General features: G+C 38.0%; 2 protein-coding genes across 4 annotated transcripts; one reads left to right on the forward strand and one right to left on the reverse strand.

Annotated features, from left to right (window-relative positions):
• Positions 1 to 80: 80 nt before the first annotated feature.
• Positions 81 to 9,421, reverse strand: ddah2 (dimethylarginine dimethylaminohydrolase 2). 3 transcript variants are annotated; one of them, XM_058618625.1, is made up of 6 exons: positions 9,298 to 9,421; positions 5,772 to 6,272; positions 4,910 to 5,077; positions 1,941 to 2,060; positions 1,502 to 1,645; positions 81 to 749 (listed from the first exon to the last, which is right to left on the reverse strand). In XM_058618625.1, exons 2-6 carry the CDS (start codon positions 6,069 to 6,071, stop codon positions 630 to 632), a joined length of 852 nt encoding a protein of 283 aa, XP_058474608.1. In that variant the 5' UTR covers positions 6,072 to 6,272; positions 9,298 to 9,421; the 3' UTR covers positions 81 to 629. The 3 variants fall into 3 exon arrangements, with proteins under 3 accessions (XP_058474608.1, XP_058474606.1, XP_058474607.1); XM_058618623.1 differs by having other exon boundaries at positions 4,889 to 5,077; XM_058618624.1 differs by having other exon boundaries at positions 4,889 to 5,077; positions 5,772 to 6,267; positions 9,298 to 9,404.
• Positions 9,422 to 12,769: 3,348 nt separating this feature from the next.
• On the forward strand, positions 12,770 to 16,454 carry lypc (ly6 domain containing, pigment cell). Its single transcript, XM_058618629.1, has 3 exons — positions 12,770 to 13,278; positions 13,588 to 13,707; positions 15,573 to 16,454. The coding sequence occupies exons 1-3, from the start codon at positions 13,224 to 13,226 to the stop codon at positions 15,782 to 15,784; spliced, it is 387 nt and encodes a 128-aa protein (XP_058474612.1). The 5' UTR covers positions 12,770 to 13,223; the 3' UTR covers positions 15,785 to 16,454.
• Positions 16,455 to 18,363: the final 1,909 nt, after the last annotated feature.

Below are 18,363 nucleotides of genomic sequence, written 5' to 3' on the forward strand. Positions count from 1 at the left end.
AATATCTAAATTAACAGAATTTCTTGTTTAATATTTAAACATACAAGTGAATATGAATTACACAGGAACAGGACTAATGCTACAAGCTGTCAGTGGAATTTTATTGCCATCTCTACACTTGCTACAACTTCATACATAGAAAAAGCTTTTAATCAATTGCATCTGCATTTCTGTATTTAGCAGCTACATCGTGAACAAAACATGGATAATTAAGTGATTTACCAACCTGTTACATTAAAGTGATAAATTGTATGAATCTACAGGTTGAAGATTTAAGTACCACAGGATTAACAAGCTCAAAACATTCAGGTTCATTCCTTGTAAAGTAATGAAAGGTATAAAAAGAGCTTTTCTTTACAAGTCCATCAGTGTCAAATGGGAGTTCAACCATAAGAAAGAACAGCTGAGTTGAGTGGTTCAGAGTTAAATGTGCTACACTGTTTGTCCAGCAGGGGGAGCCTAAAAGCTCCTTAACTACAATGAAAGTCTTAACAGATGGATCATTCTCCCTCATTCAAATACTGCATGTCAGTGTTTCCTTTAACAATAAATAGACAAAGAATTTTAATGAGTGGAAAGTGTCAGAGTTTCCTTCAGCCCGCAACTGACACAGAGTCAACGAGATGTTTTCAGAAGTACGTGTGCTTTCTGTTGACGAGCAGGCAGAGCGAGGACAGGGATGCTCCCAGTTTGGACGCCTCGCTGCAGGCTGTCGGCAGGAGGGTGTAGTCCTGCAGCTTCTGGAAAACCTGCACAGAAGAAACCAGTTACAAACTCCACAGCACTGGCACAGACTGTACTGGAGACAATTCAAGGAATAAGTTCTTTCAGAGTCTAATAAAAGAAGAAAAAGGGAAAGAAAAACTGTTTTACTTGCTCATTACACTTCCTCTGTTGCTCAACAAAAAATTATAACTCGTGATTTTTGTACTTGCTGTGAAATCTGAAACTAATAATATGGTGACAACAGAAAGAGCATATTTTCAATCACAGTGCTACTGTAATCATAAACCTTTCCAGTGTTGCATTATTTTACTGATCATATACACATAATAATTTAATAAGGATAAAGAAAATTATAGGAAAACAGAAGATTTATATTTCACATTTCTTTAAGTAAAACATACAAAACAAGTGAGGTTTGCTTGCAGTTTTCTTTTTACAAGTTATTTTCATTTCTCCATCTAATAAAATGTATTTGTTGTCACAGAAATACTGTTGCAATTTTCAAACACTAAATCCAAAATTCAAGCACTTTTCAAATCCAGAAAGACAGGAGACAATAATCCATGTCAGGTTTTCAGTAAAAATAAGAATTCCCAGTGCAAAATTAAAGCTTGTTCTCAGTCTGTCACATTGACAGCAGTGACATTGATATAATACATGAGCTCATGTGTGTGTTTTCTATATGATTGGGTTCATTTAGCATCAGATTTAAACCACAATCATGTGGAACAGGGTGAAATGTGACAAAGCGGAGGCTGCGTTAGAGACAACTCACAGAAACGCTCTCAGGACTCTCCTCTGCAGGCCGGTGGAGCAGGAAGTCGTGTTTGGATGGACCTTTGATGTAGACGCAGTTTGCGGCCGCCTCCTCTGGGACAGTCAGGATTTCATAGTGGTGATCGGTCAGCTGTTCCATCATCTGAGGACAAACATGTGTTACTACAAAGCAGACCACACCTATCATTATACAGGACACCAACTCATAATAATTAGTACAGTTCCTGTTCACCATGTGCCTCATTATTGTGTTTTTGTGTTTGTTTTACTATTAGACAGTTTTGTTTATTTTATTTTTACAGTGAATATAAATACAGATAATGCATGATTCATAAAACTCAATCAATTTGATAAAAGGTTTTAGTGAGTTAAATATCACAAACGTGCACAAACTAAATGAAAAATTAAAAAATACAACCACTAGTATGCATACATACCCGGAGAGTCTTCTTGGCCCCTTCAGTGTTGCTGATGATGATGGTGTCAGGACCTCCCATGGAGCAGATGTTTTTCAGTCGAGCTCCACCACAGACGGGGACGGTGGACACGGCAAAGTCCTGAACAGTTAGAAGAAGTTAAGAGGTTTAAGTCACACACTAAAGTTCCCTCATATGGATTTTCAGTCGTCATGAAATAAGCTTTTTCCCCACAGCAGACTCATCTCTATAAGTGGAAATTAGCACAAGTCAAGAAGGCATTTATTAACTAATAATTGTCTTGGTTTATTCATTAAAAAATGTCTGCCTCACACTTTTTAAAAATCCACAGACAAAACAAACTTTGTAACCATTTTTCAATGTTTTAATCCTGAGAAAGCACAGACTAGAGATGTTCCGATACCATTTTTTCCCTCCCGATACCGATTCCGATACTTGTGCTGTGGGTATCGGCCGATACCGAGTACCGATACCGATACCAGTGTGTTATAAAAAAATATATATCATACTACGCCTGCATGACTGTGATATGATTATCATCACCAAATCCTTTACCGTATCAGTCACGGGTGTCAGACAGTGGAATAATCTGGATGAGGAGATGAAAAAATCAGCAAAACGGAGTGTATTTAAAAAGAAGTATGTAGAGATGACCATTAATCGATACAGAATGACCCAGGAGGAAAGTATGACAAAGGTCAGAGACAGAAATCTGTAGACACCGTGTGGATACGGCAGTGGAAGCAAATGTTACCAAACAACAGCTGACATACATGGAGTCTGATTGACTGTCTAGAGCTAGACTGCATCTCTGAGTGCTACCTGATGCTGAAACATGTTTTTGTCAAAATGTCATAAGAAAAATAAAAATGATGTATTGTATGATGAAAATATGTATTCTGTGGGTAATGGGGACGGGACTAGATAAGCTTTTGCTTCTCCGGCTTTCCCTTTTGGTTATGTGTATTGTTTAAACTACACTAAGATGATGTGTGATGATGAGTGATCTAACTGACATGACCGAAATAAACATATATATATATATATATATATATATATATATATACATATATAAATAAATCATTGGTGGTAAGGTTTGGCTCAGGTTAAACCCTCTGTAAAACATGAACGAATACAGCAAATGGACATCATTTATTTTTACCAGTGATATGTTATTTAGTTTTTCAGCTTGTACGTTTGTTTTCACTCTGGTCCAAACACCGCAGCACTGGCAGAGCTTCATGTTTCCATGGCGACTGACCGGGAAAGGACGCGCGTGACATCATTTTTACTCGACTCCAGATTGTTAAAATGAGTCTCTGAAGTAACGTTAAACTTTAAAAACAGAGGCATACATACGCAGGACACAGGTACGCTGGTTAGTTGTAGCGCTGCTCTTTTCGTTTAATAAACGGGCCGCTCCAGTTTGACGTTAGACGCGCTAACGGAGCTAGCGCAGCTAACAACGCTAACGGAGATAACTGGTAAATACTGCCAAACCGCCGACATGATGAGCTAACGTTAGCTCCTTGTCTACAGGTGTCGGGTGATCCGTTCTTCTTCACGCCTCTAAAACAGCACAGCGCAACTGTTTCAAGAGCGGTGAAGAAGAACTGCGTCAGAGCTAACGGAGCTCTATTAAATAACGTGGTATCGGATCGGTGCATGGACTCCAGTACTCGCCGATACCGATACCCACATTTTCGGCAGTATCGGAGGCATTTCCGATACCGGTATCGGAATCGGAACAACTCTAGCACAGACTGGACGATCCAGTCAATACGCAGCGCCTTCCACCGTTCGCCATGATTTGGGATCTCACAAAAACTTCTTACAAAACTTCAGTTGTCAGTTAATAGCTGCTGAGAAATGCAAAAAAAAAAATAATTTTTTTTTTAAATAACTGTGGATGAAGTCATAGCTGACAAGACTTGGCTTGTACAAGTTACAGCAACATCTGTTTCCCAGTTACCTCGCTCTCATTGGTTACTGCCTGGTTCTTACTGACGCCCCAATCACTGTATCGCATGAACGTGTTTGTGCATTAGCATAAAGACAATTCCGTCCACTAGATGGTAACAGTTTCCAGCTGCAATATGAATACACAAAAACTAACCCAACAAGATTTCAGCTCCAGAGTGTGAGTCATTATCAGTCCTGGACTTGCAGACCACAGCACTACTCTGTATACTCAATCTGTCCCTGTCAAATTAACAGAGGAAATCAAATTCATGCTCAACACCTGAGCCTGGAGAATGAGGTCAGCATTGTTATTACATTAATTTGCTACCACTGTGACTTAGCACAATGTCTGGCCACTTTAAAAGCTTACGTGACGTTTAATCCTCGGCAACAAAAACACAGACTGCAAAAACATCGATCAACAATAATAATAATAATAAGAATAAAAAAAGCACTTATTATGAATGAGAATCATGTTGAGTCTGTGAAAAGCTCAAGAAGCAACTCTTGAAACCCGATCTGCTCGGCTTCCTCCTCTGTCTGACCAGGATACCGTCCACTTACAATGATGCATGACACAACACACTCATCAAAGACACACACACACACACACGTGTGTGGACGAAGAGTGAGTGTGTTAAAAATGTAAGCACTTACGAGACGTGAGGGGATCAATAATAATGAGTGGGTCATGTGGAGCCAGCGGGCTCCACTGTGTGGTTTTCCGTTATTTGACCGTTGGAAGAAAGTCATTCATCACTGTTTACACAATATAATTCCCTAAATGCATTGCAGCAAATGGCCACCTGCTCTCTTTGGCAGCAGAGTTCTTGGCTCTGTGGCCGATTTTGTTGCGCTGGCTTCGCAATATCACGTTGTATTGATCATGACTGTTGTCGAGCATTTGTTTGATCCAAGTGTAATTCAATCACTCATTCATTCATTCATTCATCCGCACGCAGACTTGATTCACCGGCGTCTCTCACAATGAAAGTGTCTGCCAGCACCTCGGCTCCTCTGCGGTTGGTGTGGGAGGAGATGCCGACGAAGAACTCCCTCCCCGTGAAGAGAACGTCGCTGCCCTCCAGTGTGGCGCCTCCACGGTCTCCCTCCTCTGTTCCCATCTCCTTCACAGTCACGTTCAGCTCTGACATCACTCTCCTCACTGCCTCTGCCTGAGAGATGGAGGGAGAGTCAGACTTAAACTCTGACCTAAACAAGGTATGAAGCAAACTCTTTAACCTACAGGATCTTGAAAAATGGGGCTTTGGGTTGATTATGATTTGGGGCCCCCTCCCACCAATCCTTGAATTATTCAATTGCATTAATTATAGTTGTATTATTTATACTAAACCAGTGTAAAAATCAGTGTCTAGTATTAATTTGCAATTCCATATTCCTTTAATTCCTTGAATTAAACAAGTAAAAGTTTGAACTGTTGTGCAAACATGCACTAAACGAGCATGTTTAATAATTGTTTTTTGAGAACATCATCACTTTGAGGTCTGGGAATGAAGGACCAACATTTTATGGACGAAACAATTAATTGAGAAAATAATCTACAGATTAATTGTGAAAATAATCCTTAGTTGCAGCCCTACAGAGCTCTTAAATGGAGTCCTAACAAAACCTCTGACAACAAGGACAACGGGCAAAAGAGGACATGAAAATAACAAAGTGAATTTATTCAAATGTTCACATTCCAGAAAGGAAACTGAACATAACACACATAACTTTTATAAAAATTCAAATATGTCTGTGATATGAGTTGAAATAATAGGGATTATACAGACTAACAGATAAAGTGCATAATCAGAGGATTAGTGGTGAAGAACTGGGTCACTAAAGGCGTTTTTTTTTAAATGTTACCTCGCTGCGTCTCTGCTGTTTGAAGGGCCTGGTGATGAGCGCCGTGTCTCCCTGGATCACCGCCACGTCCTCTATCCTCCAGCTCTCCGGCAGCTCGGGGTCGGGGGGGATCTCGATGAGCTGCAGGCCCACCTTCTGCCTCAGGGCTCCGGTCAGACAACCGTACTGACGCTGAGCTTTGGCCAGCTCCACTGAGACCTGCCCGTTCTCGTGACCGTCTCCCACGGACTTCCCAAAGGTCTCCGGGATGCCCCTCACCACGGCGTGGGTGAAGCGGCCGTAAGGACACACGTTGGCCATGGTTTTCTCAGAGGAGATTAGTATTAATGTTCTGCCAATATATCTGGTTTATAGTTAGCTTTCCAGAGGAGTTGCAATTGTTTGAGCTAAATCAGGAGGTCCAGAGGGGTAGTGGAGATCAGCTTCATCCCCGTCTTTGAGATCCTTCTGCCCTTTCTGCACTCGACCAGAGTCCAGTCCAGACGTGGACGCAGATCTAAGCTTTAGACACAGAGGGGGAGATGGACACAGGAAACAAAGACAAAAGGGATTCATTCTGAGATCTGGTGCTTACATATTTAGAAATGTCAGGGCTATTTTTGGAGATTTACATTAGCTTGGTAAGTGACAAGCAAATTACATTTTCCTCTGATTCACCAAAACTAAATCAATTCATTGAGACAATGAGCAACAGATGAATCAATAATGAAAATCATTGTTTGTTGCCGCCCTTATATCAACTTAGGGGTGAGTGATAGTATCTTAATTGTTGTTTTAAGATAAAATCGCAATATCGAGTATGTCGATATCATTTTTGCAAGAACCAATCAAAACACGTCTTTTTTGAGAGGCCACACCTTCACTGCGCGATCAAGCCGGCTGGGACAGACTGCGGCGCATGCGCACTGACAACACACGCCGCGCTAACGTAGCTGCGTGTACGGCTGAAGTTAAACGTAAGTGAACAAACACGCGTCTCTTATCGACGTCGTTCGATTTAAATAGCTGAACGTGGCTCATCCTCACTCGCATGGAGGTGGTTTGACTTCGAAAACACTGATGTCACTCAAAAGACGCCAATCTGCAAAACTACGTGGAGGAATATGAAGAATATGAAGAATATGAAAAGCTTCGGCAGTCAGCGGTCGACCACGAGCGGCCAGCGAAGGTACCGACAAGAAAACACACTCAGCAGTTAAACGTGTAGTTCAACTATGATGAGTATTGTTTACATTAGTTTAAAATGCTCTCATGATAGTTTTTGTTGCTAGTTGTGCAATAATATTTTATAAATAAGTTTAAGTTAATAAATAAGACTTGTTTTTCTTGAACAAGTTGTTTTTTGTCAATATAATCATTAACATCTCATAAGAATATATTATATTATTATTAGATGTGTATATATATGAATATGTTTATATTATATTATATTATATTATATAGAGTATATTATATACTATTAACAAGAGCAAGCTGGTACAACAGGCCTTCCATGCTTTTACTAACACATTTTTGAGGATTGCAAAATTATCGTTATTGGCAAAATCCCCCAAAAATATGGAAAAAAATGGATTTTCATCAATATCGCACACCCCTAGGTGCACCCATGGTAATTTGCCATGGGAATAATACACAACTCCTTATATGGACATCCATAAAATAGCAAAAGTTGTGCAGAAGTCACAAAATAGAGCGTTTTCCTTTTCTTCTTGTTCATGAAAACGAGCCAAGTGAACTTTGAACTGTGACGTATTTCCAAATTTCACAAATTAAATACAATTTTAAACATTTTGAGTTCCTCAGATATTGGTATCGGAGGTGCTCATTACATTAGGGGGAAGTGTCAGTTTAAAATGCTCTAATGATAGTTTTTGCTGCTTGTGCAAAAATATTTTCTAAGTCAGTTTAAGTTAATAAATAAGACGTGTTTTTCTTGAACAAGTGTTTTTTTTGTCAATATTATCATTAACATCTAATATACTATTAACAAGAGCAAGCTGGTACAACAGGCCTTCCATGCTTTTATGTACACATTTTTGAGGATTGCAAAATATCTGCAATTATTACTGGCAGAATCCCCAAAAATATCAGGATATTGATTTTCATCAATATCACACACCCCTATATCAACATCTACTCCACTGCTTTGGAGGTTTTTGATGAAGAGTGAGCAAATGTGTCCACAAAGAGATTAAATTAGACAAAAGGATCACTGTGCCATAACAGATGATAAAGAAACCGTATTATTGTTGTTCAATGGCCCTGCAATATGCTGCAAAGTGTTTTCCACTTGTGGGTTGGGGGTCAGATTTGGGACAATCGGGGCTTTTATCACCCTGAGCAGTGAACCACTGTGAGGCTGAACACAGGATGTTCTCCAAATGTGCTTCACAGAAAACTATGCCGTGAATGTTGGGCTTTGATTTAGCCAGTTTTCGTTTTTCATGCTGAAGCAGTTGACAGAGTTTTACTTGAGTGTTTAAGTCAAATGTTTGTTTTTGTAGATATTGTTGGCTTTGAAAATCCATCGGCTGCTGCTGGACTTAATGTCCACTTTAATATATTTCAGTGCAATAACTCTGCTTAAATTACATGTGGATTCAGACTCTTTATAATGTTTTACACTTATAATAGCATTTAGTGCAATGACCCTACTTAAACTGCACTTGGTCTGCAGCTTTTCAGGCATTTGTTTTAGAATTATAGTATATTTTCAGCACCAAGTATTTAGTCACTAACTCTGCTTAAATATGCTTGGATTTTAGCCTTTTAGCTGTTGTTGTTTTTGCATTAAAGTGCATTTCTAGTGCCCAGTAACATGATTTAGTACATAACAGTGCTTAAAGTGCACTTAAAACTCTTGCTTTTTGAATATTTATTTAGTATAATGTGTAATAACTTCACTTATTTGCTCAGTAAAGTCTCCATTCTTGGCATTTTAAGGTTTGGTTTAATATGTCAGTCAGTCAGTCAGTCATCATCTACCGCTTCATCCTCTGCCAGAGGGTCGCGGGGGGTGCTGTGCCAATCTCAGCTACATCGGGCGATAGGCGGGGTACACCCTGGACAGTTCGCCAGTCCATCGCAGGGCCACACACAGATAGAGACAAACAACCATTCACTCTCACACTCACTCCTATGGTATTGCTTTTATTAGGTTAAAATGCTTCTTTTGTAGTTTCTATGTGAGAATGTCTGTTGTTTTTATATCCTCAGCTCCTGACTACAAGCCCGTTTTCTCATCTATGACAGTAAATGTGAAGTACCTTAGTTTCTGGAAGTTTTTTCAGTTTGTAAGTGAAGTGCAGCTGCAGTTACTAACGTGAACACAAACATGTTGAGTGGTAAACTATCAGCAGCAGCAGCAGCAGCGTCCAGTCCACCGCCCAGCAGCAGTTCAACGCCTCTTCTTCTCCAAACACTTCTCCTGATGATGTTCTTGTCTTAAAAACGGCGGGGAAACTATCGCGAACACTCTCACAAAGTCACACAAACGAAGAAACACAGAAGTTGGTTGAACACTGACCTTTTTAAGACGTCGTATTTTTCCGCTCGGCCGCGTTTTCCTGCGTTTAATTTAATTTTCACACTGACTCCAGCTCCCGTTACTCCCTGCCTCCTTCGATTACGTGTCTGTCAAGATGGCGGTTGTGGATTTAATCAGTTCCTGTTACTATTTTCAAAATAAGACGGACAACTTACTTTTCTTAACTTACGTTATTTCCTATGGAATTCAGCGTTTACTGTACTGTAGATTTTGTCAAAAATAATACATTTAAAATTTAGTCGGAAAGAAGCTATTTGAAGGTGACACTTTGTAGTGGAGCATTTCAAATTCAAATGCTCCACAACGGAGATTCAAACTCAGCGATACTATATAATATATAGTTTTATTAGATACATGTCAAAAGCATGTATTACTTACCAATGATAAACTCTAAAATGTACAAAATGTCTCATCTCTTATTGTCAAAAGTCGAACGATTCTACTTCCGGTCTCCTTCATGTATTTATTGGCAGTTTGACACGACTCTCCCTCCATCCCCCACTCGTCCTGTCCGGATTCAATCAACCTTGATTTGAGTTCTTTCCACAGTCACTGTTGTATCAATTAACAATTAACTAAACCAGACTTTAAACAAAAAGCTATATTAATACAGTATTTTTTTTTTTTATCTTAACTTAGCTTTTACACTTATATACAAACATTTATTTGGGTCATTTCTGCAATTAAATCCTCGTAAATGTCACACAATGGCCATTAGCATAAAATAGAACAAGTTAACTGATGTATGTCATTTTGTATAATCCTGAATTTCATATTATCCAGCGCCTCCTCTCTGCTTGTATCTGCCTTTCAAACACAAACTTCTCTCCACACAAGTCAAAATTCTTCTCACCTACAGCAGCGTAAACAAAATAGCCACATTTACCTGCAGCTGATTCAGTTCACCTGGACATTTGAAGACTTTTCTTTCTTCCTCCTGCTCAAATCCGTCCTAGTCATTGCAACAGATTAAGGCCTGTAGTCTGTACTACTCAGACATCTGCTTTTGTCTATGTGTGTGTGTGTGTGTGACGTGAGGGAAAAAAATAATCTGGATTTTCCTAAAATGTGGGTCAAACACTGCAGATTTGGTTGGATAAAGCGGTCGTCTCTTTCAGACATCAAAGGAAAACCTCTGTTCTATGTTTCCGTTTGACACTGAACACAAAACGCTTTAAAGGTTTTTTGCATTTTGTATATTTTATATTACTTATTTTATATCGTAGTGTGTTATACTGTCGGCTGTTGTAACAAGTGAGTTTCCCCAGTGTGGCATCAATAAAATCCAATCTAATCTAATTTAATCTAATGTCACAGCAGTGTTGTGAATTGTGTTTACGGTCACTTTGCTGGACGACGGCAGTGAGGTAAACATGCATAAACATGTGACAGATGGCTGGATGTGTTTATAAATGTGTGCTTGAGTTTGTGCGAGGACAACATTTCCTCCTGCTGACCACACTGAGACACGGCAGCATTTATCTTTTATTCATTTATTTATTTATTTTTATCAGTAGTGGCAACACAGACACAAGGAAAAGAAAAGAACGCACTTCAGTGCTGAAGAGAGAAAGGTGAAGTTTGTGTCAGAGTGGGGGAAATGTGGAGGACGGAGCACAGACAGGATTAAAGAACACCATCTGTCCACAGAGAGCTGTCAGTCAGCACAAAAACACATCCCCCATTAATTACACCATCCCTGGTTTAACCATGCTGCATTTAAACACTCTCCTCTTTGTAGTTATTTCTTTTTATTCCTCCATCGGATGAAATGTGGCGGTTTAATCTTAACAAATCATACGATTTTATATCTTATTTGAACATTTATTAAACAACACTTATAGTTCTATCTGTATTTTAGGTATGTTGTGCACTTGTATATTCTTAGTGAAATCAATGCACTCAATGTTATTTGGATATAAAAAATGTCAAATAAACCTTTGGATAAAGGTTTTAGAGCACTTATATACTAACATTGTTATAATATGAAGTTTCTAAGAAATCAGCTCATTATTAAATACATATTAACCCTGTAAATCATTCTACATCTACACTCCTCTTTTTCTCTATTTAAAAACAAAACTGATGAAAAGTTGTCTTTGCTCACACAAAGTTATACATATGGATTAAAAATAGGAATCTTCTGACCAAAGTAAACTCATTTAAGTTCCAGGTTTCATTATCTAGATAAAGATAAATTAATTGAGGAAGTTGGTACAAATCTAACATTTAATGCACGTTTGTGTTTGTTGTCAGGAGGCAGGTTTTCTTGTTTCCACAGTGTAATGCTGGTAAAGAGCTTATTCAGTCTGACTGCGCTTGACTCGCTCCATCACAAGACTGCAGTCAGCAGACTGTCCTGTATACTGGCCTCATGTCTCCGATTACACCCAAAAGGATAATTCAGTTAAACTGTCTCTCTCTCTCTCTCTCTCTCTGTCTGTCTCTCTTGTTTCTCTGCTGTCTCACACATGTACTCAAACACATAAAGTCTTAATTTTTATAAAAAAATAATATAATGCATTTTTTTTTATTTCTACAAGCAATGCAGTGAAGAATAAACGGAAAATCCTCGTGATGCTGCTGTGTTTGTGTATTTCACATTCTCTTGCAGCGCTGGAATATTAGTTATTTTCCTATTGAAGATCCTTTACTTATGACAATAGTTATAATTTACAGGAACTCAGTGAAGAGCAGCGTATGGCTTTCATTTTCTCTGAAGGAAGTGACTTTATTTTTTTCAATCCCAACTTCCTCTGTTGTTTTGGGAATAAAACATGTGTCTCAGAGCGGCCGTGTGATGAGCACATGACATATTTATCCCTGAAAATGAGCACAAAACTTTATATTCTTTTGGTGAAGTGTTTATGTTTAACGGTTCACTTTGATCTAACCCTGACAGAATTGTGTGACTATTAGAAACTTATAGAAAACACTGCTTATACATTTATATTAGGTTTTATCATCCTTTTTCATTCGATAATGTCTATATTTTTGTTTTATTCAATGTCCTGACTTTTAATGCACCATGTGTCAAGAGCGAAAAGATGCAAATGCTATAAACATCCCTTCTAATTCACACATTGTCACTCAATAAATTGTTTATTTTATGAAATGGTGGAAGAGTGCAGTGTGTAGTGACAAACGTGAACTTCATTCCAAAGCCACACAAAGTTATTAGCTGTAGGCAGGTTTCACTGGGTTTCACTGTAATTGCACAGGTTACATTTCCATCCACATTATATCCAAACCTCTCTCGGATCAACAACACATAGAAATAGTCCAGGTTGTGATTTAACGGTAAAATAACGCTCAAAAAACCTTTTTACACCAAACCTGGCACAATGCTAGATTTTCCAGTATATATCTACCTATCCCTCTATCTATCAAAGCCATCAAAGCTATCAAAGGGTCCATCCCTTATCTAATAAAAGGTATGTGTGAGCTCGGTTTGCTATTAACTGTGTGTGCATCTGTTTGAGCTACTGTTGACGTCGAAGGATGCTGAGCTTGAAGTATGAACAGAAATGTCTGCTGACGGTAATAACTTCACCTAATGAAAGTCAGGGAGGAGATGCCTGAGGCCTGAGTAACACAGGAGTTCAGATTAGATTTATATGACAGAAGAGAAAGTGTCCAGAGGGACAGAAAAAGACAAAGTCAGTGCTGATAACAGAAGGGAGTGACACTTTTCATATCAACCGCACCAATAAGAAGTTAAGAGTAAGAGAAACAGAAGGAGAAGTCATAACGAGAGTTTAGAGTCTGCGTTTGTACATCAAAGAAGAAGAAATTGAATTTTCGGAATGAGTGGAGGAGAAATCGGTCACGGTGGTTAGTTCAATGAAACGATTGTAACGTTCCGGGAGGAGATTCTTTTTTCCAGCATCACCAGAAGAAGAACCATGTCTCCTCTGCGGCTTCCCATCGTCATATTCCTGTGTTTTCTTCCACTAGCAGGTATGTCCAGGCAGGGAAATGATTCAAAAAGTCATTTAAAGTAATTGTACTATGTGTATTCTGGTAACGGTAGTTCAAGTTTATACTTTTCTTCAAGCATCATTTTACAATTCTGTTTTACAGCTATATTCAGTTGTATACTGTGTTATTATGAGACAATCCTTTAATTTAAATGGTATAATTAAAATAAAAAGCTAATTTTAATGGTTTATCTGCTAAGATTTAGGAGACTTTTCTACAATATAGAATGTAGAATATCTGAAAAACAGTCTTTACTGATAATACTTTTCTTTCTTTCTTTTCCATCAGCCTGTTTGCAATGTTACACCTGTTTGTTCCCGACCGTCTCTCCTGTGGACTGCATCAAGTTTCCTCAGGAGTGTCCGGCCGGGCAGCGCTGCCTGTCCAGTACCGCGACAGCAAAACAAGGTCAGATTCAAACATTCGTGTATGTATATATCTTATGTGTTTGTGGGGTTCCCAAAAGTGGGCAACAAACACACCTTATTTGTGGGGTCTGGCAACATAGTGGGGATCCAGATCCCATAGGTTTATACTGCTGTTTGAAGGTCAAGACTACAAGACTACTATAGTGGATTAAGTTGTTGTGAGTCACTCAGTTTAGATTACAGAGCCGGGAAAGCTCTATGTCAATGTTGGGTCCCCACAAAGATACTGTATGTGCACCTGGAAGTCTGGGTTAGAGGGTTAGAATTAGGTTAGGGTCAGGTTAAGGGATATTATAGAATATTATGTCTATGATGTGTCCTCACTAAGAGACATAAGCAAGTTTGTGTGTGTGTTTGTAATTTTGTGTGTCTGTAGAGGATGAGGTTACTAATTTTCTTGGAAACGAGGGCATGATGGTCATGGTTTTTTATTCTAATGTAGCTCCATGAATTTAAACTAGAATACTTGTATTAATTTACCATTAATACAAGTGTGATTTTATATCCAGATCCAAACTCCTGAATGGACACTATTCCTTTTTTGTTACTTTTTGTAGTAGATTCTTACTCGTAAAAGTTAAAATATAAGCAACAATGACCACTACAGTGTCCATCACTAGCTTATGTTTCCAAAGGTGATTATACACTCAGCAATGAACCACAACATTAAACAAGATAACTACTATTACCTTGTTATACTATTACTACTTTGTCTTATTCAAACCAAAAAGATATGGAGAATGACTGACCCTTAAGGTTTCACAGCACATTTTCATATTATATCATCCGTCTTATATTTAATACTTAAAAATCTAAGAAGTCACCAAAGATATGCATTATGTTTCTAAAAAATGAATTATACATTCACTTTAATGCTGAATTTGCAGTTGCTTCTTTAAGTTTAACATTTTATAAGTAGCTTATAAGTTGCTATTGAACAAACAACGAGAAGAAGCAGCTGCAGCAGCAAGATGATGGAATTAAAAGTGGAATTTGTAAAAAAAAACATTCATTCCAAAGAAAATGTGACATTCAATATTTGTACTTAGCTTTCATTGATAATTCTTACATGACCTTCCTCAGCCAAATAATAATGTGATATTTTATTACATGAAAACTTAGCTAACATATAACATATAAATTACTTTGTCATTCAAGACCAAATATGTTAGTATAGCAGAAACTGTATTAAATAATGTTACATTTTTCTAAAATATACTAACAACTGCAATGACTGCAGGAGAATACATTTGAGTTGACAAGAAACAAAGAAGTGATTCATCATTGTGTCACATCAGGCTGGTTGTTGGCTCAATAATGTCTGTGAGGACATCAAATTATCTCTAAAAATAACTCTGTGGGTGAAATGCTCACCTCATCAGTGTGAGATAAGGAGATAAGAGAAAGTGTTACTATTTGCAAGTAGATCAAGGTTACAGTATATGAGGTATTATCCCAGTGTCAGATTGTTTCTGGTTCTCACCTCTTTTTCCTCTAAAACATGCACTTCAGAGGTCACAAAGGTCACAGAGGAGTTTTTAACAACTAGACATTGACATTAGATTAAGATGCAACTAGAGTTGACTTTTGTTATTTGAGTCATTTTCTACGCACACCATTCAAAATTCCTTGTATTTTCAGTAGAACGGCCACCAGAGGAAGCTCACACACCACTGGTGGTACATGTACAACAGTTTGAGAACCATGTCTGTATATAATTAATATATATTTGAAGCTCCAGAATACTTTACTTTGAATATCATCTGATTTTATGTTTGTTTTGTAAGTGACAAAATGACATGTTTTGTACCCCATTCAGACTCTTTAGTCTCTCTGCTCTTCCAGGCGCTCTGGAGATGACTATGTACGAGAAGAGCTGTGCCGTCCCCGCCCAGTGCGGCCTGAGTGGACAGAAATCCACCGCGGGTCTCAACTTCAACTACACCAACGTCTGCTGTGACACGGACCTGTGCAACAGCGCTGTGACTGTTGCTGCCCTCAGCTGGAGAGGAGCGTCTCTCTGTGTGCTGCCTGCACTCGCTCTGCTGCTGAGCTGAAGCTGCTGAGCTGAAACTGCTGGGGCCACACTCCATGACAGATGTATACGTGTGCCGGAGAGATAATCTGGATATGATGTTTAACGCTTAGAACAGAGCATTTCGGCTGTTTTTTTCCATTACTATGTTTAAACATTTCAAAAGTTTTTTGAAATTGAATTGAATTAAATAAGAATGTACAATATAGTACAGATAGAGTATCTTATATCCTTTTTTTCAGCACAACCTAGGCAATCTGATGAAAAAAAACCATTAATTTTCACCAACTCTATAAACACGTGAGCAAAACGAAACAAAAAATGTTTAAAACTGGATTGAATTTGTGAAATTTGGTAAAACGTCACAGTTCAAATTCACTTGGGCTCGTTTTTATGAACAAAAACAAAATAAAAACGCTCTATTTTGTGACTTCTGCACAATTATTGCTACTATATTTCACTACTAAACCTGAAAAAAGTAAATTTTCTGCAGCTATCAGGTGACCCTTCACATGTTTGATGCCTTGGTTGCAAACAACATGTTCACAATTTGAAAATAAAACAATAAAACAAAATATCAGCAGTGAAACAAACACAAAAACTATAGAAACAGACAAAATGACACACTTAAAAACATAGATGGCATTAAGCTTATGTCTATAAATCAGTATCTTATTATTGATAATAAATAATAATAATAATAATAATAAATGCTACTTTTACAGTATCATGTGCACTATGGTAAATGTATTAGGATCATGTTTAAGTCACTGATGTTGACCATGTATGAATTGTTGCTTTGAAACTGATGAAATAAAAAGACACAACGTCACAAGTTTGTTATCAACAGATGATTTTTATTGGGACAATAACAAACGTGTCTCTCTAAGAGCTTTTCAGTATAAAATACATTAATGTTGTGCTATTAGTTGGACTGTTTCCACTGTTGGTCGGTTTCATGTCTCACGCCGCGTGTGACATTCAAGTGCAACTGCTTTAGACGAGATGAAAAACTGCTTGGAAGACAACAAAATAAAAAATAATTGGAGGGAAATGCAGAGCGGCATGAAATGAAAGTGGAAAGAAAAACTGGTTCCATACATGAAGATAGAAAATAGTCATAAAAAAAATGGATGTAACAATGGTCCCTGACATCATGTCAAGTCCTACAGTAAAAATCAAAAAACTTCAGTCATGTAAAATACGTTATATATGTTGGACCACAAAACCACTTGAATGTTCTCTCGTGTGATTTAACGTTTGGGGGAAGAAGAACCAACTGTGTCTAATACACATAATCACAGTCTGTGGAAGCAAAGATTCTTTTCCATTTGCTGAAAATTGCACTTAGGTTTCATTTTTCATATGATATTCAGCCTGATCTGAGTCCCAACACATAAACAGGGTTCTAACACTGATATCTACTGTTTAAACTTCAGTCTGACATGTAAACAGCTTCTATAAATGTGAATATGCACAGTTTTCAATGAACACAAGCTGCTACAGTGTTATTATCCAACTTATAATTAACATTTAATGATATTACTATTACTATATTCTTTTTTTTTATTGTCAACGAATCCCATAAAATGAATACTGACAGGATTGTGACTGGTTTAGCAGCGATCCAAAACCACCTCATGATGGCGCTAGATGAAAAGGCAAAATGTTACTGAGACTGTCGCAGTGGCTGCTGAAATGTGAAAGCTACAAATGTGAATGTCAGGGACAAGAGGAGAGGAGGCTGTTTTTCATAATATCACTAATATGTATCCATCATTTTAAAAATGTATACTGGTATATGTATAATATACTCATTTACAGCCATATCTGTCATTTTGAATTGTGAACAAATCATTTCCAAGAGAGGTTTTGTGAATTAATTCAAACTAAACTGTTTGGGGACCCCCAAAACAAATCTCCTGGTCTTTGGGAACCATTGGTGTAGTTCCAAATAAGATGATATTGATTATTATTGTGATAAAATGTCATCATTTACCAAATAATTGTGATGTTCAACAGAAAACAACACTTTTCTAACACACTTTGAGGCAAAACATTCATAAACATGAAGCTTTTTCATTGTAAACACTGAAGCTGTTTACATTAAACGGCCTAATGTTTGCTTTTTTTTGCCCCTTATGATAAAACACGTGATAAATAGACCTCAAGCCTCGAGCTGCTGCTGCTGCTGCTGCTGCTGCAGCTACAGGAGGAGGAAGTGCATACACTGTCACACTTGCAACACCTGTTTAACACGCTAACATGACCTGGTCACCTTTATTTATGGGATACTGAAAAAAAAGAAAAGAAGATCCTTCATCAATGACAGACAGAGCAAAATAAAGTGAAGGCTAAAAGCTCTTAGAGCCGATCACAAACAGGCTTGGTAATCTGGAATAATCCTTTCGGCCTGCTGTGGGAGCAGAGAAAGAGGAAGCCCGAGTCTATTCAAACCATTTCCTGTCTCTGTAACTGTTTTCAGCCCTAACTGCTCCGCCTTCCTCACTGAGGTGCGCGACGAAGAATAAAAAGCTGCTACTCTCTAACGACAGTTGGCTTTAATTAAAAAAAACAAAAAAAACAAAACTCATAACCTTA

Source organism: Solea solea, chromosome 20 (assembly GCF_958295425.1).
Source record: "Solea solea chromosome 20, fSolSol10.1, whole genome shotgun sequence".
In the NCBI taxonomy this organism is placed as follows: Eukaryota; Metazoa; Chordata; class Actinopteri; order Pleuronectiformes; family Soleidae; genus Solea; species Solea solea.

Excerpts from the sequence above, each read along its gene's own strand:
- ddah2 (XM_058618623.1), bottom strand. The coding sequence starts at position 6,071 with ATGGCCAACGTGTGTCCTTACGGCCGCTTCACCCACGCCGTGGTGAGG. Across the intron at positions 1,646-1,940 it reads GGGCCAAGAAGACTCTCCGG|ATGATGGAACAGCTGACCGA; the intron begins GTATGTATGCAT and ends GTTTGTCCTCAG. Across the intron at positions 750-1,501 it reads AGAGTCCTGAGAGCGTTTCT|GTTTTCCAGAAGCTGCAGGA; the intron begins GTGAGTTGTCTC and ends TCTTCTGTGCAG.
- lypc (XM_058618629.1), top strand. The coding sequence starts at position 13,224 with ATGTCTCCTCTGCGGCTTCCCATCGTCATATTCCTGTGTTTTCTTCCA. Across the intron at positions 13,279-13,587 it reads GTGTTTTCTTCCACTAGCAG|CCTGTTTGCAATGTTACACC; the intron begins GTATGTCCAGGC and ends CTTTTCCATCAG. Across the intron at positions 13,708-15,572 it reads TACCGCGACAGCAAAACAAG|GCGCTCTGGAGATGACTATG; the intron begins GTCAGATTCAAA and ends CTGCTCTTCCAG.